This window comes from Rhea pennata, chromosome 1 (genome assembly GCF_028389875.1).
Source record: "Rhea pennata isolate bPtePen1 chromosome 1, bPtePen1.pri, whole genome shotgun sequence".
In the NCBI taxonomy this organism is placed as follows: domain Eukaryota; kingdom Metazoa; phylum Chordata; class Aves; order Rheiformes; family Rheidae; genus Rhea; species Rhea pennata.
Window position 1 is genome coordinate 204660852 of NC_084663.1, and position 22706 is coordinate 204683557.

Genomic DNA, 22706 nt, shown 5'->3' on the forward strand with positions numbered 1-22706 from the left:
CTTTGTGGGAAAAGCTTATACTAACAGAGCACAATTTATATTGATCTCTGAATCTAAACCAGAGGAGATATATCGGTTTTTCTTTCTCATTATAAATCAGTGTAATTTGTATGTTGTATATAAGACCTTTAAACACTTGCAGGAACTCTTGATGTGGTAATTTGGGGAAATCTCAGCTTCCCATCAATTTTAATTTTTCATGTACACTTCAGTCTCTCTGGCTTTACATTAAGGAGTGAGGAGACATCCTCTGTATCTCCATTTTCTTCAGCTACAAATCACTCATTGAGCTAATAAAAATTTACATGCTGTAACAACAGTCAGACATAAGATTCTCTGTAGCTAAGGGCATAAGAGAGATTCTCTGAAGTATTTTCCATCTGAGAAATTGAACTAGTACAAACTACATTACACCTTTTGAAGTATGACTGTCAAACATCATGAGGATTAACTGCATCTGATTTTCTGTTTACTTAGAATCAAAGAATCAGTAAGGTTGGAAGGGACCTCTGGAGATCATCTAGTCCAACCTCCCTGCTCAGCAGGGTCACCTAGAGTATGTTAGAGAGGGTTGCATCCAGGCGGGCCTTGAAGATCTCCACAGAAGGAGACTCCACAACCTCTCTCGGCAACCAGTGCTAGGGCTCCGTCACTCTCACAGGGAAGAAATTCCCCCTGACGGTCAGGTGGAACTTCCTGTGCTTCGATTTCTGCCCAGTGCTTCTTGTCCTGTCACATGGGGCAACTGAAAAGGGTTTGTCCCCATCCCCCTGACACTCTCCCTTCAGGTACTTGTACACATTGATCAGATCCCCCCTCAGTCTTCTCTTCCCCAGGCTGAAGAGGCCCAGCTCTCTCAGCCGTTCCTCATAGGGCAGGTGCTCCAGCCCTCTGATCATCCTCGTAGCCCTATGCTGGACTCTCTCCAGTACCGCCATGTCTCTCTTGTCCTGGGGAGGCCAGAACTGGACACAGGACTCGAGATGAGGCCTCACCAGGGCTGAGTAGAGGGGCAGGATCACCTCCCTCCACCTGCTGGCAACACGCCTCCCAATGCACCGCAGGAGACCATTGGCTTTCCTGGCCACAAGGGCACATTGCTGGCTCATGGTCAACTTGTCATCCACCAGCACTCCCAGGTCCTTCTCTGCAGAGCTGCTCTCCAGAAGGTCAGCCACAGGCCTTGGAGGAAGTGATGTTTGAATATTAGCCAGCTCTCCTGGACTCCCCTTCCTTCTAGGGCCTTACTTGCTTCATTTGTCCAAATTTAATTATGTAACTGAGCCAACTGTAAAATGAGTGTATATGCAATAAAATCAACACAGCAATTCATCTTAACAAGTCAACATTTGTAGAAAATAGGAGAAATTATAACATCTGCTTAGGTCACATCCAAGTGCTCATATAAAACTCCAAATAAACAAACGAATAAGGATTATCCTGAATGTCTTTAGACATAATATACTAAGAATAGCATTCTCAAATGCTTCTACTGTGCTTTAAATGTTGATTTTAGTCTACATTAGAGGAGGTTAAAATCTTACAGTCGAACACATTTTCATTCAAAATTGTTCTTTTTAAAAGCATGATACTGTGGTATATTATGGTTTTTTGATACTTCTGCAACACCTTAAGCAACATTTGTATTAAAAACCTAGCATTATTTCAGAAGTAGGGTTACTATTTTATTCAGTAATCCAAAGGAGAAGAAAAAAGTTAAGGTTTTAGGGATAAAGAGAGCAAAACAGAGAGTGAGTGAGTCTTTCCAGGGCCGTGTATCAGAGAAGAGAGGAGAATTAGTGGATACCATGCCCTGCTCACAGACTGCACTCTCTAAATGATGTACAACTTGCAATGCAGCTTATGTAATGTCTTAACAATGATCCAAATTCAACAAAATACTTGGCCATGGACCTCCCTTGCTGTTCACGAGGAATCCCGCAGAATTCAACAAGGCCCCCCACAACTTTATATTTAGGCACTGTCTTAATCCACCTGTTGGACTGGAACCCCTGGGAGCAAAAATGACCATCACAGAGGACTTTTCTTTTCTTTTTTTCTTTTTCTTTTTTTTTTTTTTTTTTTTGGGGGGGGGGGGGCAATTTGTAGTTGTATGGAGGAACAAGAAACACTGACCACCACGAAATGGTATATACAATGGTATATATTGCTCTATAAAACAGGACAGTTTTAGGAAGCAATGAAAATAAAATTCTTTTAAGTGTTCTGAAAAGAAAATTCCCCTTCTGCACTGCTATGCACACAATGTTCTTTTCCCTACAAGGAGGATTTGCCTGTGCAGCAAGGACTCCATTTCCAACATACCATGACATTTACATTCATAATTAAAACAGCCTCCTCTTACCTATTCAGCTTATCTTTCTCTGAATGGTTTGCCTTCCTTTGCCTCTAGGACAGGCTAGCCTACTTTACCTCTCAAAAATGGACTTCATCTCAAAACTTCACGTATCTACAGCAGATGCTGCAGCTGCATCAGTGAAGAGAAACAGGCAACTCTAGGGTGCAAGTCTTTCAAGCTACCTTAGACTTACTTCTGTCTCACAGTGACAGCAAAAGGTGCATAAAAGTGTATATTTATGTTCACTGATTGGGAACCTTGAGTCTAGATACTAACCTCAGATTCAGGTATCTACTGATTTTAGATACGATTTCAGCAGTCAGGAAACCAACTTTAAATGCTATTCTCTGCAGCTGTCAGTAATGTAGTTCAAGAGACATTAGTGATGTTGCCCTGTGGGAGAAAGACAGGATCACGAAGAAGTCTGTAAGACCAGCCTGCTGATCATGGTGCAAGGCTATGTGCTTTTTAGGAAAGACAGACCAGGAAGGCAAGGTGGTGGAGTTGCTCTTTATGTGAGAGAACAGCTGGAATTCATCAAGCTCTGCCTGGGGTGGAGGAGGAGGAGGCAGTCGAGAGCTTATGGGTAAAGATTAAAGGGCAGGGGACACTGTTGTGGGTTTCTCCTACAGGCCACCTGACCAGGAAGAGAAAGTTGATGAGGCCTTCTACACACAGCTGGAAGTAGCCTCAAGATCACAGGCCCTGGTTCTCATGGGGGACTTCAACCATCCTGACATCTGCTGGAGGGACTACACAGCAAGGCACAAGCAGTCCAGGAGGCTCCTGCAATGCATTGATGATAACTTCTTGTCACAAATGGTGGAAGAGCCTACAAGGAAGGGTGTCCTGCTGGATCTTGCCCTTACCAACAGGGAGGGGGACTGGTTAGAGATGTGAAGGTTGGGGGCACAGTGACCATGAGATACTGGAGTTCAGGATCCTGCAGGAAAGAACTAAGGCAACAAGCAGGATTGCAACCCTGGACTTCAGGAGAGCGTACTTCAGGCTCTTCAGAGACCTGCTTGGAGGAATCTCATGAGTTAAGACCCTAGAAGGAATGGGGGTCCAGGAGAGCTGGCCAGTATTCTAACATCACTTCCTCCAAGCTCAAGAGCGGTGCATCCCTATGAGTAAGAAGTGCAGCAAAGGGGGCAGGAGACCTGCATGGGTGAGCAAGGAGCTCTTGACCAAATTCAGACAGAAGAAAAAAATACACAGAACGTGGAAGAGGGGACAAGCTACTTGGGAGAATTATAGGAATGCAGTCAGAGTAGGTAGAGATACTGTGGGGAAGGCTAAGGCCCAGTTGGAATTGAGTCTGGCAAGGGATGTTAAGGACAACAGGAAGGGCTTCTTCAAATACACCAGCAGCAAGAGGAGGACTAGGGAAAATGTGGGCTCACTGCTGAATGGGACGGGGGCCCTGGTGACAAGGGACACAGAGAAGGCAGAATTACTTAATGCCTTCTTTGCTTCAGTCTTCACTGCTAAGGGCAGCCCCCAGGAATCCCAGAGCCTGGAGACAAGAGAGAAAGTCCGGAGAAAGGAAGACTTTCATTTGATTGAGGAGGAGAGGATTAGAGACCTTCTGGGCAGCCTAGACATCCACAAATCCATGGGCCCAGATGGGATGCACCCACGGGTACTGAGGGAGCTGGCGGATGCTGTTGCCAGGCTGCTCTCTATCATCTTTGAAAAGTCATGGAGAGCTGGAGAGGTGCCTGAGGACTGGAAGAAAGCCAATGTCACTCCAGTCTTCAAGAAGGGCAAGAAAGAGGACCCAGGCAACTACAGGCCAGTCAGCCTCACCTCCATCCCTGGAAAGGGGATGGAACAGCTCATTCTGGATGCCATCTCCAGACATATGGAGAAGAAGGTGATCAGGAGTAGCCAGCATGGATTCACCAAGGGGAAATCCTGCTTAACCAACCTGATAGCCTTCTCTGATGGAATGACGGGCTGGGTAGATGAGGGCAGAGCAGTGGACGTTGTATACCTTGACTTCAGCAAGGCTTTCAACACTGTCTCCCATAACATCCTCCTAGACAAGCTCAGGAAGTGTGGGTTAGACGAGTGCACAGTGAGGTGGATTGAGAACTGGCTGAAAGGCAGAGCTCAGAGGGTCGTCCTCAGTGGCATGGAGTCTAGTTGGAGGCCTGTGAGTAGTGGTGTCCCCCAGGGCTCAGTACGGGGTCCCATCCTGTTCAACTTCTTCATCAGTGACCTGGATGAGGGGACTGAGTGCCTCCTCAGCAAGTTTGCTGAAGATACCAAGCTGGGAGGAGTGGCTGACACACCTGAGGGCTGTGCCTGAGGTTCAACAAGGGCAAGTGCAGAGTCCTGCACCTAGGGAGAAATAACCCTAGGCACCAGTACAAGGTGGAGGCTGACCTTCTGGAGAGCAGCTCTGCAGAGAAGGGCCTGGGAGTGCTGGTGGATGACAAGTTGACCATGAGCCAGTAATGTGCCCTTGTGGCCAGGAAAGCCAATGGTCTCCTGCGGTGCATTGGGAGGAGTGTTGCCAGCAGGTGGAGGGAGGTGATCCTGCCCCTCTACTCAGCCCTGGTGAGGCCTCATCTTGAGTCCTGTGTCCAGTTCTGGCCTCCCCAGGACAAGAGAGACATGGCGGTACTGGAGAGAGTCCAGCATAGGGCTACGAGGATGATCAGAGGGCTGGAGCACCTGCCCTATGAGGAACGGCTGAGAGAGCTGGGCCTCTTCAGCCTGGGGAAGAGAAGACTGAGGGGGGATCTTATCAATGTGTACAAGTACCTGAAGGGAGGGTGTCAGGGGGATGGGGACAAACCCTTTTCAGTTGCCCCATGTGACAGGACAAGAAGCAATGGGCAGAAATTGAAGCACAGGAAGTTCCGCCTGACAATCAGGGGGAAATTTCTTCCCTGTGAGAGTGACGGAGCCCTGGCACAGGTTGCCGAGAGAGGTTGTGGAGTCTCCTTCTGTGGAGATCTTCAAGGCCCGCCTGGATGCAACCCTCTCTAACATACTCTAGGTGACCCTGCTGAGCAGGGAGGTTGGACTAGATGATCTCCAGAGGTCCCTTCCAACCTTACTGATTCTATGATTCTATGAAACAGGGATATATATTCCCATTATCAAATGCTGATATGGCCAGGAATGGAAGAAGATTTTCCACAGGCAAGACATTGCCACTGTGGTATCCTCTGGCTTAAGAAACAAGCAAAAGCTCCAGAATCTTGTAAACATAAAGGTTTATTCCAAAATCTTTCTGAAGACTTGGACTCACAACTCCAGAATTCACTATTGTTTGTTAGTGATGGAAAGCACTTGGGGAGCAGGGGAAAGGATTTGCAGGGGAAAATCACAATCTGCTTTGAAAAATGTCCTGAAAAAAGTTTAAAACCTTGTCCCCATAGTTAAGAGAGGGACAGGATACCATATTTCTTCTTTGCAGGGATCCACATTTAGCATAGACAGTCTTGCTAAAGCCCACTTGATTTTCAGCAAACAAAAAGGTACCTTCCTCAATCCTGTATCCCTCTTCACTCCTAGAGGAAACACCAGCTACAGTAATACAGAAGGGGGAAGTCAGATGACATTGGTATCACTGAAACTGCTGAGATGGCTTCATTTTTCTTTCATTTATTTTAATGAAAAGCAGTTTAGACCAGATGGAGACAATATAAATCTCTTCTGCAGTGACTGCTGCCACAATCTGCAACATCATCCAAAACAGCATATGATCTTTCTCTCCTACTACATCACTCATCGCTCTCAGCTTCCACATCACCTGGCAGGGTAGCCTTCTGAACAATGCTCAAGGTTGTGCTAAACTCACAAAGAAAGTTCAGCAGAAGTCAACTTTGATGTTGGAGTTTAGGTACTCATTCCAGTGATACCCATCAGCTCTGCCATGCTGCCAAAGTACCAGCATTACTGAGATGCCTCAGAGCGATGAAAGGACTTCACCGTCACCCTTCAGCAGCCACAGACATGTGGCTGAATGAGTAAATATAAACAGATTGTCTGAAAACAGCAGTAATGTAGGGCTTTTTTAACAAAAAAGTAAGCAAAGAAGACACACACTATTCTGGCAGTTAAATATGGGCTTCTATATCTAAGCAGGTTGGAAAGTTCTGAGGCACACAAAAGATGGGCTTATCTTTACAACATTCCAAATCCATTCTTCAGTTTCATACTTTAAAAACTCATGGATTCAATCAGAATTAAAAATAAATTAAAAGGTACCTGCATGAAAGACTTCTGCACGTAACTATGAGTGAAGAATCCTCATCTAGCAGTGGTATTTCCAGTTCAAGGCCTTATTCACATTATACTCACTTTTTATTAACAGTGTGGAGAAGCAAATCATTCTGGACAAGAGTTATCAGGATTTAACAAAGGTCATGGATACCAATGAAAAGGATTCATCGCTTGCATTGAGTGATTTAGATCATTGCATAAGCCGGGTACAAAGAAACAATATGTACTTAAACAGGCCCAAGTATAAGTTCATCCACCTAGGAATAAATAGAGCAGGCTACGATAAAAGGAAATTCTATCCCAGGCTGCAACTACCCTCACATGTTTTAATGGATAAAAAGCCAGATGGTGAGTTCCTAGGATGACAATGTCTGAAACACTAAGTATTTATGAGATACATAAACAGGGAATATTGAGCCATATTGCAGAGTTGATACTATATTTGTATCGCCAGTTCACCTCTGGTTCCACTGGTACTGCAAAACAGTGTCCTGTTCTCCCTTCCACGTGGAGCAAAAGATTACTGACAACAGTGAAAGAATTAAGGGCTCCAGGCTCCATCTATGTAAAGTGTCAAAGAAAAGGAGAGATGACCTAAGCATGCTCTTAAGCATCTGCAGGAGGGACACACACCCAGTAACAGAGGATTTCGCTCTGTACCTGACAACAGTATTGCAAAATCTAAACCACTAACTAGAAAATACAGACTAAACTAAGACGCAAATCTTTGCCAGAAATGGCAATTAGCTAGTGGAACAAGACTGTAAAGGCTATGATGGATTCTCCAGCAGGAGAATGTTTTAATCATCAGGACTGAATGTTTTGCAAACAGAAATTAATTCAGGGTACCATGCAAAAGACTAAATTTGATTATTTCTAAGTCCTTGTAGCTAAAAATTTTTGCCTTTCTAAACACGCACCTAAGGAAAGTTAGCAAAGATATCATTCAAGCATAGCTACACTCTAGAAGCTAGCATCTAGGAAAGGAAAGGTTTTTTAAAGGTTATTACACTTGGCCAACATAAAGGATTCAGAAGTCATGAGTCAGGGCCCCAACCATCATGTGACTGCCTTAAAAATAATGATATTTTACAACAAGAATAAATATTGGTTTCTTTTCTATTTGTCTTTTGGCCTTTTAAGCTTCAGGCTTCAAGCTCTACTTTGCAACCATGATACCCATAAAGCAGAGGTCACTAAATCTAATTTATGTAAAAGCTGAGATTCTTGCAGCATCATGCGACTCTAAGAGGTCTTCAGTAAAATTCCAAATATCTGGAAATTTACAGTAAAGTTGGGAGATTTGGCAACAGCGATTATAAAGGCAGCGTTCACTTAAAAGTCAGTCACTTGCAAAAAAAAAAAAAAAAAAAAAGAAAGAAAAAAAGGAAAAAGAAAATCACACCAAAAAGGCAAGTTAAGCAGCAGCTGCAGTTATTCCATCCCCTTCAACAACTTCCTGCCAACATCTGTGGGTTTCTAGCCACATTTTCCTCATCACACCATGACTAGGGAGGACAGGGGGGATTAGTGATCCTAGGTCTTTTCCATCCCTCATACTCATGTGTTTCTCTTCCAGATCAAGCTGCTTCATGCTTTGCCCCTCTCTGTTATGAAAGGCAAGAAGCCATTTGCACAGTGCCTGTCCTCAGGGTGTCTAGATGGGACAGGGACAGGTACAACATGGCCAGGAGAGAGAAAGGGACATGCTGGGGTATGTGACTGACACATGACCATGGGTAAAGCTCTATTTATATTAGCGTCCCACCACCAGGACCTCCCAAGTAGATACAAGCTCGATCTTCTCACCTCAGAGAAGAAAAAAAAGCATCTTCAAACCCAACTCCTCCATTAACATTATGAAAATGGGTAGACTCCAACTTCATCTCTTACTGACATCTTCCTTCCTGGCCAAACAACACATGGAAGTCTTTCCAGAGTTCAGTTAATTGGGAAAACTGAGCAATGGCAGAGGCACAGAAAAGCTGCTGTCTACCAGTTCATATTTGGAAATAACCAGACAGCATAACACAGCCCCATGCCAGCTCATGGCTCTCCTCCAGGGATGTTTAGAGGATGCCTCTCAGACTAGGCTTCTTACTCATCTAATTGCTGCTTCTTCACTTCTCACAGGGAGGTGTGATGACTCCTCTAGTCAGAGAGGCAGCTACCACCACCAGACAGCTAATCTATCTTAACATTCTCGATACAGATGAGTACTTGGAGAACAGGCAATTTGTGAAATTGTATTTTAACTAAGAGCATTCTAGACCTGGATGAGTCTGTCCTGTGAATCACACAACGAACTACTAGAGCACACTGGCTTTTGTCTAATGGAGCTGCACAAAAAGCCTTACTGAAATGCACTCGCAGAGCTGGAGAAATGAAAAGTGATGAGCACACAGGGATTACAGCCACTTTCCAAACGCTTTTGTCACCCAAATCTTCCCTGATAACAAGGCTGTATGGGAATCTGCAGTCCATAGGGCCAGTTATAAGCTGGGGCACAGCACAGGAGAAGAAATCAAACAAGTTCTTACCAATTAAAAACAAGTCTGGACAATGCCAGTGCTGAGTATTTCAGTGTGACCAGCCATTTGCTGTGCAAAGTTGCTGTCACTGTACCAAAAAAACTATCATACTAGGAAGCCCAAGATGAGGAGGAAGACCACCACTTGGCCAGCAAGACTAGGAGCCTCACTTCCCACACAGCCACATGTTCCCCGTCCACGACTGTTTTGCAGAGCAATGGCACAAGATTTGCAGAGCACAAGTGTAAATTCAAAGTATCCCTACTGAGTTGTGGCCTGCAAATGAAGAGCTTCAGGCTGTACACAAGTATCATGGCTGCTAGCAGGAGTTACAGCTTGCCATGTAGCCAGCAGGAGCAGGGAGGCAGGAAACATCCCCTCAAATGCAGGCATCACAGGAAAGGAATGAGAAGAGGCCTGAAAATCCCTGATTGCACATCACGACCCAGGTCTAGTGCAAGGCCGCCGGCTGCCGGCGTGAAAAGCCTCACCGACACCCAGGGACCTCTCAGGCTCAGCCATACTTCCCAGGTATCTGGGAGAGGTTTGCAAACTTCCTCGGAGGACTTCTCACCTAATACGATTCCCGGTTCACCGCAGGAGGAAACCCAGCCTGGCGGCGTTACGACACGCAGCGCAGCACACCAGGTCGCGCAGGGATATTCAAACGGACTGAGCAGACCACGCTCTTTGGTTACTGAATCAGCATTTTTCAAGAGCTATTAAAAAAAAAATAGACCAGCTCCTTTTACGTGGTGCTTAATCTGTTTGGGGGCTGAAATGTTTGTTAGCATACTGAATTACTGCAGGAATCCTGTCAGGCTTCCCAAAAGCATTGCCTCAACTTGACCCCATTAGAGTCAAGTTCGTAGAGTTGTTTCTCAGCATAAACAGATTTTAGGATAGCTCTTAAAAATATCATTTGTTCTGAAAAATTACAGAAAGCCCGGACAGTGAGCGCTGGCAATCAACACACGTGCTTCGCAGGAGATACACCAGGGGCGCTCCCCGGCCGGGGGGACGGCGCGGCGGGGGCAGCGCGGGCTGACAGGAGCGGAGCTCGCGCCCGGCGTCGTGCTCTTCCCTGCGCTTGTCACCGCCATTTCGCGATATTCACCAAAGCGGCTCTCTAAATTTGCCTGTTTGGGAACAAAACAAGAATTTTTTCCGAGCGCTGAAAGCTATGATATTCACTCTCTGATTTTATGCCTTAAAAATTTTGGAAAGGGAGATCTGGGGCTGGGAAAACACGGGCAGCTGCTCCACCTCTTCTCCATGCCTGTGCTTCAGCAAAAAACAGAAAGCACACCACCGAGCTGTGCACCAAAATGCAAAGCCTACAAAACCTCCAGGGATTTGGGGGTCACTAAAGGCCTCATTAGACAACTTCCAAACCAGAAAACACTGACCTCCACGTGAGGTGACCCGCGCCTGCCAAATCCGGTGAGGCTGGCAAAATATTGTTCCAAGAGGTCAAAAAGTGGTGGGACGGAAACTCAGGAACATTTACATTTATGTTCAGCAGGAAAAACACCTTAGCGGAGCGGTCCCCCGGCCTACGGCAGCCCCGCTAAGTCACGCGTGGGGCCAGCCTCTGCCTTCGCATCCGAGCAGGCAAATCGCGGCGGGACCCGCGGCGTCTGGCAGGGTCCTAGCCGCTTTCAGGAATCAGCTCACAGGAAGTAAACATTCAAGATTATTTTTAATGCGCTTGGAATAAAACCTGCTCTCATGCAGAGGCCCAGCACAAGGGGCCAAGCACCATAAAAGTCCCGTGGAAGCTCTGTTTGGCAGATTTAAGTAGGACATAAGTGATGTATACACTTTATATAGCCCTCTTTGTGAAAGGAAGAATTTCGCCTTACCGAGGAAAATATCATCGAGTAACAAGGAAGCTCTGAAATAAAGAGCTGCCTCTTCATCTCAGAACTAGGCTTTAAAGGGAGTTTTTTTTTTTTTTTTTTTTTTATTTTTTTTTAGTTTCAGGTTTTGAAGATCTTGAGGATATTGGGCTTAGGTTAAAGTAGAAATCACAAAAGTAGCATTTTGTACTCTCAGATAAAATACTATAGGCCAAATCTCATTTCTAAAATGTTTCTCTTCTGTATGAATTACAAAATGTGAAAATCACAGTTCTGCAGAGGTCCAGCACAGTGTGTCATTTCACCACCAAAATACAGGACTAGACAATGGACTGGGTTCTAGTTTAACTGGATAAATGTGAATGTTTCTGGCTTTTCATGCAAAAAGAAATTAAGACAATGATGAAACTGAGAACATAATACGCATTTTCTAAGTTTTCTGAAAGTTCAAAAACAAGCAGTGCCTGGCCCAGGTTTTACCCTCTGTCACAGCCAGGCAAACCAAAGAAACTTGACTCCTCCTCACATGCAGGGCCATGACCGAGCACTCCACCACCTTGGCACACCTAGACAGACAGCATCCGATAGATTACGGGCCCTGATGTTCGGGCACAGAGCGCAAAAAACATATCGAAATGGTAATAAATTTATTTCTACTCGCAGGCTTGTTTATCCAACAGGAGGTACAAAGTCACCACAGTGTAAATGAGGTTCAAGCTCACAGGAGATAGGTTTATACAAGACTAAAAGGCTGCAGAAGTCAACGGGAGTCCGGCCATTTCCTGCGAGTGCCGAATCAGGGCCACACATGTTCCTCCACGTCTCTCCAGTTAGATCTGAGCTTTTACCTCTTAGAAGACAATTATTTATGGCACGCACCAGATATTTTTAGAAATGCTAGCCCTGGGGAAATTTTGTGCAACCTAACTCCTGAGCTGAAACTGTTTCATGAGAAAAAACGCCCGCAGAGTAACACACTCCTTTCTCTGGAGTTATGGACAACGTTTTGTTCACCTTCAAATTTTACAAGGTGGTTTAAGAAAGCAACCGTGTCACCTCAAAGCAGGTGCAACTTAAGTGTAAAAACCTGTCTAGCCAAGGAGGACGTAGGAAAGCGCAGAGCAAACCCAGGAAGCCAGAATTACCTGGTGACTCCGTACTCGGGGGGCGGCTGGTATCTAACGATGGCGACTTCGGTGCGGGCCGGCTGAGGAGCCGCGTAGGAGGGTTTGAGAACATCCTGCACCATCGCCGCATGCTGGTCACCGAAGAAGAGCCCGTGCTCGGGCGCCTTGCTCACGGGGGCCACCGCCTGCTTGGCTTTGTAGGGGTACTCGGGCGGCGGGCCCCGCGGGTCCATGCCCTTCGCGGGCGTCGGGGCTGGTGCTGCTGCTTTGAACCCCTTGCTGCTCCCTGAGGTAGGTGGGTGTTGCTTAGCACCGTTTCTCTCCAGCGAGAGCTGCATTATCCTCTCGCTGAGCGAGCGGACGTGACCCTGTTTGAGCTCCTTCAGCGCTTCGTCCTTATGCGCCTGCCCACTGTTGGCCCGGTTCACCGTTGCTCTTCCTTCAGTCCTGGACTTCTGACTGGACACGCCAGCGATGTAAAACCCCGGGCCAACCGCTCCCGGCTGCTGGCCTCGGAAAAATTGGGACTGGGCCTTGGCCTCCTCGTAGGTGGGCAGCTCTTCGTTGTTCTGCTGGGGCTGCGTCGCCCGTGCCTGCTTCTCCATCACCGTATTGTCCCCCTGGTGCTCCTGCCCCTGAGGTTCTTGGCGGGCTGACTGCTGGAGCATTTGTGGCTCTTCTTGCGCGAGGTTTTCTGTGGAAGAGAGAGTGCTGGTAGTGCTGTTGGAGGGCCCTGCGCTCCCCGTGGCCTGGTGCTGAATTGCCAGCAGGTTCATGTTCTCGTTGGGGTTGCCATACCTCAGCTGCTCCTGGATCAGGCGCTGCAGTACCGTGCCCGCGGCCGCCTCCTCCGACCCTCGCATCTCCACCTCTGAGAGCCGGAGGAAATTGGGAGGGTGCAAGGTGCAAAGCGGTTCCTCAGCTAGGCAGAAAGAGAGGAGAGGTAGGGTTTAGCACTTTCAGGAGGCCTTGCACCTGTGGAGAAGGCGTATTATTTCCCACTTGGGGTGCAGCTGAGTTTTGGCCACCTACAAATGAGTCCAAGCCAGCCAGATGGAGGAGTGGTCCAGCTGCTCCTCCTGGCTCCTGTCCTCCCACACCCTGAGGCCAAAATTATCTTTCTCAGCTCTCCCCTTTCTGAAGATGCTCTTCAAGGTCTCTTTAAGAGCAGAGAGAATGTGTTTGAAGGAGGGATAAAAACCATGGAGCTCTTCCCTTTCCCCCAAAGCTTTTCAGCTCTCCTCCATACTCAATTCTTGCTCCCTACACTGCTGCTAGCCCCTTGCCCCCAGCTGCATCCTTTATTCTTTCACAATAAGAGAAACATATCCCCATCCTCTTCCTAGCCTTCCCCTCAATATCCCCTCAATACGCTCCATGCACCCATCCCCTGACCATGGCTCTGAACTCCTCGCCTAGAGACACGGGCAGTTTCAGAGAAAAATTCAATCTATTCTAAGATAGCAACTTAGTATGAATTACATAAATCACTCCCTGGAAATGCCTTCCATGGATTACACAACTAGCCTACATGGTAATACTAAATGAGATGATAGATTTTTGATAGCCAAAGATAGATGGGTTGTATCCCCTCCTAAGTGCACTGCCTGCCACAAAAAAGTAAATGTAGTATGTCTCACAGAAAAAGCTTTGAAATGATACCAAAAATAAAAGGGTTCTAGGAGCATAATTAAAGAGGAGTCTATGCTCTGGCATTTTGTTTTAGTACAGTAATTTCCTTTCTGGCTAATAATGATATTTCTAAATGAGTTAATACTACCTTGTGCTCAGTGAATACAAGGAAGATGTTAGGGCCACAGATACAACACCAACATCTTAAAAAGGGCAGACAGATTAGATAAAAAGCTGTAATATAGACGACTGAAATAATTCAGAGGTGATGATACAAGTTTTGCACCCAAGACAATCGTGTTTAAGTAAACCTACAAGCCCTGCAAGCTCCATTTGTGTGGGACAAACTGCTGAGTGATTCTGCAATCTGTGGTGAAGATGCACAGGTTGGGCATTGGTGCCAAGTATTACTTGAAACGGATTCCTGTTCCCTCTTCCAACTCGCCCTCATTGGTATCTTGGGCTTTATAACCTGCAGAAAGTGATAGAAACAGTGGCGCTTGCCTGGAACTAAGCATCTCATGACAAGCAATGCCAGGAGGCCGGGAACCCTCCAGGTGCTCCCATCCCATCTAAGTGTAATGTGTCTCTAAGAATGGCACCTGAGGCCCACAGGAATACTCAAAGACCCCTGTATGGATGAAAGGGAAATTAAGCTCTCCACTTTGGACAAAGTCCTCGCATTTTTCTAGGCATGAAGGACGTGCTGTTTGGAGTTCAGTTTTTGAGGTCATTCTTGGCAACTTTACTTCTCTGTCCTGCTGTTTCCAATTCTCAAAGGAGTTCTTCAGAAGTACTTACATTTGTTTTTTGGCATTTGAAACTAGTTAAAAAGCAAACTTTCTCTTGAGATCTGGTATTTCCCTGAGGTTCCATCTGTATTGCACATGCTGTGGGACAACTTACATACAACCCAGTAGCCAGAGAAGAAGAACAGCCTTCAGCTCTTAGCTATGAGAATAGGTCATTTCCACTAACATTTTTGTGGCAAAAGCTTAAATATGATTGTGGCGCTCTGGAGGGAAAGAGATTCCCAGGCTGCCTTATTACACGTCAGCCTTACAAATGATACCTCTCCTCTATTTTCCCTTGGACAACAGTGTCAGCCCATCTCCCTCTTCTAGATGTGAAGACTGCAGCCCAGCTGTCAGGTTTCCGCAAGTCTGTTGGCTTGGCGGGGTGGTGTGCAGGAGTCGGGATGGTGTGCACGAGCTGGGATAGGGCCAGCCTGCGGCTTGCCCTCGGGTAGGACTCTTGACACCTGAAAGCCATGCTGAGCACTGCCAGGGCACGCTGCTGGCAGACCCCAGCAAGGGGAATGCCAAGACCTGAGTTCTCCATTGCTGGGGACACAGGACAATACTGTCTGGACTAGACTGAGATGGCAAGTCAAGGTCTAATCACAGCCAGATGTTTTAATTAGGCTGTAGGCATCAACTTAATACTACACTGGCAGGTAAAGGTTGTACTCTCCTGCCTTCCACACAGCTGGCATGTAAGCAGAGGAGTTGTACAGCGCTAAAATACATTCCTTTCCCCGCTGCAAACGGCAGCTGTCCTACTGACATCTGAAAGCCATTGATAGCCATGTTTTTTGAGTCAACAAGATGCACACAGACACACACACACACACACACATTTACCTGTCTGCCCAATAGCCAAGTATGCATCTAATTTATATGCCACTGCAGTTAAAGCTAACTGTTACAGCTTTATTCACATTATAGTACTGCGCAGAAGCCTCATCATACTGGACATTTTTGCAGACTTGCAGTACAAAACCTCTCTCACGTATCCAAAAGTTCACTGTCTAGGTTACAAGAACATGACTGAGGTGAGTCTGGTGAAAGTGGAGACAATGCCATACAGTCAACACAGCTCTTTATCATACTCCACTAGGATATGTGCTCCTGCACTGTTGGCATCCTTATATCTGGGAAATATCTGCCAGCTTTTGCGGATCGACCTCAGTGTGCCTTCCACTGGGCGCCTGCAGTCTTGTTTCTTTGGCAAAGAGCTATGGACCATAGTCCAGCTGTTCAGCGCAGAACAACCAAGTACTAAAGGACAAGCAGAAATGGTGCGTCCTCCACAAGTGCAAGCGAAAAATGGTCGGTCATAACACTGAAGTCAAAAGCTCCTTTGACTCTACTGGGGGTGAGCAACTGGCCTACCATGCTTTAAGAGTTATTTGTAAATAGTCTAAACTGTTCAATTTATGGTCAGGGAAAAACACAGAAGTAAAGGTGATGGGTTGGTATGCAAGTGTGGCTGCCCACTTACCAGCTTTCTCTTTAGCACCACTGATTGCTTCAGCTGTCAACGGAGAAACTTCATGCCTGCCAGCAAACAACTGGTGATCTGGGTAAAGAAAGCCAGTGTCTTCCAGTATCTGGGCTGGGCTAGTAGGCTTGTAACAAACAGATGGGGAGCCTGTAAGAAAGAAAAATGAGATGTCAATAAATAAACCAACTGAATGAAAAAATATGAAACCGTGACGTGATAGAAGTCCAAAATAATTTTCTTGAGTGTAGCTAGATGAGCTGAGAAGCTCTGCTGGGGCCACCCAGCCAAACACCTTTGCTATCCTAGTCACCCTGATGAATGAGCAGCAGCCACCAAGTCATCAGAGCTGTTTCAGGCACTGATCCAGCCTAGCTGTTGAGGTCCCCAATCCAGGTACTATGCAAGCCCGACCCAGCCTCACTTACAAAAGTTGGTAGTGAGGAGTTCACAAATCATGGAATGACCCCAGGACAAGAATCCAACAGAGCGAGAGTAAAACTGAAAGACATTGTGAGTAAAAAGAAGGAAAGGAGAGCTGAAAACCCAGTGGCACGTTCAGTAGCAGCCAAAGCCTGTGAAAGGCTTTACTTCAAAATCCGCTCACTCACGAACAATAGTTCAGTAACACAGAAAATTACTAGGACATAAAATACAGCCAACATTATCAAGAGAGAGTGAGTTTATAAATCACTTTGTCCAGATGTTCTTAATATGGTAAAGAGAGGATATAGCTGGAGAAGCACAGAAATATCTCAGGCTAACTGACTCTCAGCATAGGATTCACATGCCCTAACTTAGGCATCTAATAGACATCTAAGACTTAAACTAATCACCCTAGGCTCCTTTCATAACTAGTGAGTAGAAACAGGCTCTCCTGAAGAGCAGTGCATTAGGCTCATCTCAAAACTGCTGTCAGGGCTGTTTGTCTCCGAAGGTTCCTATTTTAACAAGTGCCTTGAAAATGCGTCATAGCAACATTAAGATGTGAACAGTATTCACCCCATGTTCATCTCCGCTCACTTTTGCCTTCCCTGCTTCCTACTCCTTTCTCCAAGTACTTCCTCAGCCTTCAAAATCAAAGGCTCTTTGAGGACAAGGACCATGGGTGCAACCATTTCCTCACCCTGAATTCACCCTGGTGCTCCCAGGACGCAGCAGAATTGTCCATTTATACTCCTGGTTCCCTGTTGTAGCCCAGTAAGTAGCTATCAAACTCCAACACTGACAGATTTGTGCAGAAGGCAGAGGGCTTGTGGTGGCTTTGGAGGAGCATATGCACATCACGGTGGGGCAGGAGACCCACTGACATGGGGCCTGGGCAATGGAAACACACATTTTCCAACACAGAGGTGCTAGCAACCCCATGCTCTGCAGGATACACTACCAGCCACGGGTGATCTGGAATGATTAATCCTGACTGTGGTTGCCATTCAGGCTAACTGCGTATTCATTACCATATATCACACTGAGATGTTGCTTTACTCTCCGTTTTCCTTATGAAACATCACTAAAATTACCACCCCTGTGCTGAGCAGGGCAGCAGGGTTGTAACAAAGGACAGGGTCTAGCCCTTCCTCTCTACAAGCACGAAGATACGATTTTCTTCTGTGCCCAGAGGAGAGGAAATAAGCATTTCTGTGAAATGCTAATGAATTCATCACTTTATTATTCATATTATGCATGAATCTCTATAGCAGTTATCTATATTTAGAGTGCAAGGGGGGAAGATTGTTCAATTGAGCAGACAGACAAATATGTTTGTCAAAATTAGCATGTTAGACTAGTCTGGAATTTGTGTTGACACTGACTCAAGAAAAATCTCAAAAATCTTTATTTCCAATGTTACTACCATATTCTGCTACAAAATAATATTAAAGGTACCATTCCCTGCTCCTTCACTCATACAGTCCTGCTTTGGAATCACAAATTCTGCATGAAACAAAATATTTTTGAGACAGGCTCGTTTTATAAATTATAGCTAAATACAGCAATGGAACAAAGAAAATCCACATGCACAAGGAAGACAAACTGTTTCAAGCAGTATAGGCAACCTAAATAGTCAGCAATTACCAGTTACCATTCACCAAACAGAAATTAAAATTAAAAAAAAATGTTAATAAATTCTTGCTTGCTTTTATTCACTGAGTTTTGAGCAAGAAGGTACCCTCAGGTCATGTTTTCAAATTTTCCTAGACGCAAAACTGGAGAATAAAGATGTATTTTTCTGTAGTAACAGCAGAATTTCTTATCTAACATCTTCTCTTTGGCGGCTGGGGCTGTAGCACAGCAATAATGTAAAATCTTGTACTAAAATTGCTAGGACTGGTAAATGTAATCATCTGTCAAATTGCTTGGTTTCAGATCTCTATTACACCAGAGTAAAAACAAAGTGGCCCCAACCCAGGCAGAAATCATTTTCTTTGCTTTGCTCAGGTCCTTGTTACACTGTAATGATGTTTTATGATCATTCACTGTAGATTTTAATACAAAGCCAGGTTTAATTGGTGCAGGAAACCAGCTTAGGTGTAAAACAGGTAACAGTTACTGAAAGCACCAGTGCTTGGGGCACGGCCATAATCCAGACGGTGCCCAATAATACAAGACTTGAAAGCTTACTGAAGCTCGGCAAGCCGTTTCAGAGCAAGGACAAGTGTTTTTGCTTTCTCCACCTGCTCTTATGGGAGCATCATAAAACCGAGTTGCCTCCTCTGGAGGGGAAGGGGCTGCCCGCAGCCGTGCAAAGTCAAAGCCCGTGCTCTCTCCCACGCCGGTGGGCATACCCAGCAGGATTTGCTAGCCTGGGCTGGAGAGGTCTCCGTACGGGTCTTATCACGCAGGGCGAAGCCACCCCTGCAGCCTGCCTGGGGCGCGCTGCCGAAATGCAGCGCCGGCCCTTGGGGCGCCTGGCTCCCACGCGCGCAGCGGGAAGGAAGAGACAGCCGAGATGCATCCCATCATCGCCTCGCTCGCCGTGGGTTCACTCCCCAGCGCGTCGCCCCTTTCCTGGAGCGGCTGTAGCACCGCTGCGAAGCAGAGCCGCGATCCCGACCGGGAGGGCAGGAGAAGAAAGTGGCTGGAGAGGGTGAGTGCAAAGGCGCAGGGCAGGCAGGGCACAGAGAGACCGATTTAGAGAGGAATTAACGCAGGGAACTGGCTCCCTTTGGCACGATTACATGCGTCTCAGGCCACTGCAGTGGCAGGTTATCTTCAACACTGAAAAAACAAACTAAATACAGCTGCATTGCTAGGAAGGAAAATAAAATCAGGAGAGCAGAGTGATGGATGTAGCAAGTGTTTATTTTCCAGCCCTGGCTCACACTCTGCCTTTTGCTTTGCACTGCATTGAAAGAGGCCTTTTCAGTCTTTCTTGTTTCATCAATCGGTTGTTTGTTCTGCAATCATCCGAGGAACGGGGCGAGAGGCGCTTGCCTCACTACAATGTTTGAAAATTGCAGCGCAGGATATAAAGGAAGTGGTTACTGTCCGGAACGGCAAGTGTGAGACAAAAATGTGGGTGGGTGAACAGAGTGAGAGCAACCACCAGAGGAACAACACGGGAAGAGAGGCGGACTCCTCTTGCTAACGTTATAGCAGGTTGTTACGGACTTCCTCCGACCGGGTCTGCACTGCGCTCGGCGCTGTACAAACATGTGCCGCACCGGGGCCTTTCCAGGGCCAGCGGCTCAGGCACCGCAGGAGCACTGCCGCGTCCCCTGGCAGCTGGGAGCACCGACATCACCGCCGGAAGCCACTGGTGAAACTCCTCATGTGCTGCACCAGCTGACACGCTGGCTTGACACAGCGCTGATCTCCACCCCCAGCTGCCCCATGGTCCCACTTGTCCCTGCTCTCTCCAAAAAGGAGGATCCTAGGATCCTTTGCTGCCACTGTCTTTCTCCCATGTCACATTCACCAAGCCCATCCCTCACACGTGGGGACATGACTCCCTCACATCCCTACTCCCAAGTTCTCTCACTTTGCTTTTACGAGGCATATCTCCACATCTGTATCCACAGGCAAGTGGAGTGACATAAAAAAATCGCCAAGTTTGAGACAGAATGGTATAAATGACACAAGGCTTTAACAGCCAAACAGCAAGCACGGCCAAACTGTCCCGCTTTGGCAACGGGTTTGGCAATGTCAGTAGGCTGTCACGGATAATCCCGCACTGCGATATTAAAGAGGAGCTACGAGGTAAGGCTGGATTACGTCTAAAGCAGAGCAGCAGGCATAAGCATTTAAACTCGAGAGGGGAGGCATGCCTGCGATGACCCCCAGAACTGAGCCCCAGAGCAAACGTGACCATGCAAGCTCTGCAGCGGGGTAGAGAGGACCAGCAGCAGCCATCTCCACAGCCTCCAGCAATCAGAGCCAGAGCATTGAAGCTGCTTGGACACATTTACTTTCGGTGGTGAGAACCTGTTCACAGCAGATTATTTCTCCTGTATCTGGGTGACTCTCTTTCTGGAGGAGTCTCAGGCAAGAAACGCAGACTTTTTTGCTGGGTGCAACACACCTAGGACCAGACAACAAGCTCCAGAATTCAGACAACAACTACCAAACAGAGCACAGGACACCCTTGCCATCAGACAACAACTACCAAACAGAGCACAGGACACCCTTGCCAATGCAATGGGAAGGCAGCAGCAGAGAATAGAATAGCCAGCAACAGAGCACACAGGCCAGGATGTGAACCATTACAATGTACCCTCCAGGGACCAGAGTATAGCCCAGATGTTCAGAAAACAAAGCTTTCACTTCCCATGAAGCTACGCACTGTCCAGCAGAGAAACATCTGACAATGCACAGCAGCAGCTTGGAGAAAACTGAGCCACAGAGGTCTTCTCTTTATAACAGGATCTCAGAAGGCTAAATACATCCACCAAATATCCTTGTAGAGCAGTAGCAAAAGTAACCAGACACTGTTGAGACACAAGTCTTGTGCGGTAACCACAGCCTGAGGGTAGCACTGGGGACAAAACAGAAGGCCATGCAGAGGAGCAGACCCTCAACAGACTGAGGCATGGACAGGATGCCTTAGAAACAGCCACAAGCCATATCCAACCTGATAGAAGGCCAAAGGGATGTCACCCCCAGAAAACAGTCACCAGAAGTGTCCTCAGCACTAGCCACAGCAGGAGACTAGTTTTTTTAAGGTCAAATTGAAGACCAAACAGGCCAAGTAGGAAAAAAACATGGCCTTGAAATTAGTCTTGGCACAGATGATGTCCTGGTACCGGAGGTGTTAGAAGGGAAGCAGTCAAAAGCTGTAGAGCACTGGGAAGGAGAGCAGAGCTAGCCTACAAAGAGCTCCAGGGTCTCACTCTGCATTCACATGGTGGCAACACTACTTGTCCATGTGCACTGACCAAACACAAGCCAGATACTTGTTTCCCAAGCTGGCAAGAGATTACACCATCTCTCACTTATTACCTTAGGTGGAAGAAACCCCCCAGATACCCAGATGATGGCCATTTCACTGGCATATACTGCTACTGGACTGCCAAAATCAGTGCTTTCCTAATTTCCATAAGTGAGAAGGCCCTCCCACAACTGTGACCCTGGCAGGGCTGCGTAAGAGATGGCACGTGGCCCAAAAGTCACACCTATTTCTGCGGCTAATGCAGGGACTTCCTGCCACCGGTTGGGAATTCCCTCCCAGCCTTCGCCGCCACCACCAATGTTACTCTAAAAACAGGCACTGCTCTGAGGAGCTGACTCAGCAGAGCCACATCCTCCAGCCGCGACCAGGAGGGAGAGCTGCGGCTGTCCCACCCCTTCCTTTCCACCACTCTGAGCCTCTTTGTTTTCTCTCGGCAGCCAACACAGGGCCATAACCTAGCACAACCGCGACAGCTGAACGAACAGGGCCCTTCACAAGCAGCGTTTCTGTAGCTGGAGAAACAGCAGTGCTGCTCCTGCTTTGTTTTATCCCCTATCAGCAGAGGTAGTGGAGATGGGAGGGGATGATGCCAAGACAAGCAGATGATGGATGCTCTCCCCTGCCACTTATGCTCTGCAAGGCTCGGTGGAGGACCAGACCCTCCTCCTGGCCCCAGGGCAGGAAGCAGCTGCCACAGCGCAGGATGGCTGCAGCCTGGCCAGAAGGTCATCACATCTCCCACAGGGAGAAAGGCTGCTTCTGCCTCCTTCTTCTTGGAGAAGCCCTTCTGCCTTGCCTTGGGAAGAAGTGGCAGATCTTTCATAATGTTTCCTTCAAGAAGGGCACCTTCAAGCACAAGAATCCCATGTCTCAGAGACAGAGAGCCCTGGGACTCAGAAGAAAGGGCTCATCTGCTGCAACATCTTTGTACAGGATCAGGAGAGAAGATAATTAAGAAATTCTGTTGGTAAAGTATTTCTTACAACAAAGGTCACCTGAGAAAAGCCAAGGCCAGCAACATGCCATCACTTTGCTCTCCTGTTGAAAAAGAGCCTACCAAACATCAAAGTTCCTGAGTTTCTAGCATTTAGAGACTGAGGGCTGGAACAACATCACATACTTGCTGAGATGCTTGGGTTAGATGTGTAGTTGTCTCAGATTCCTTCTACAGTCAAATATGAGAGATCACCACCTTCAGAGATGGACTCTACGGTCTGAGTCACCTACTTGGGCATCCTTTTCTCTCCGTGGACTACAGAGGGACCCCAGGATGAAAACTCT

At 47.0% G+C, this 22706-nt stretch overlaps 1 protein-coding gene across 6 annotated transcripts in view; it reads right to left on the minus strand.

Annotated features, from left to right (window-relative positions):
- Positions 1 to 22706, minus strand: part of AMOTL1 (angiomotin like 1) — a 73099-nt gene that overhangs the window by 39352 nt on the left and 11041 nt on the right. For 5 of the 6 annotated variants that reach the window (XM_062567322.1, XM_062567320.1, XM_062567325.1 and 2 more), the window contains exons 2-3: positions 16040 to 16189; positions 12143 to 13046 (exon numbers count right to left, since the gene is read on the minus strand). In XM_062567322.1, coding sequence (XP_062423306.1) covers positions 12143 to 13046; positions 16040 to 16189 — 1054 coding nt within the window. Of the gene's footprint in view, positions 1 to 12142; positions 13047 to 16039; positions 16190 to 22706 lie in introns of those variants that run through there. The other variant, XM_062567323.1, reaches the window with a different exon arrangement.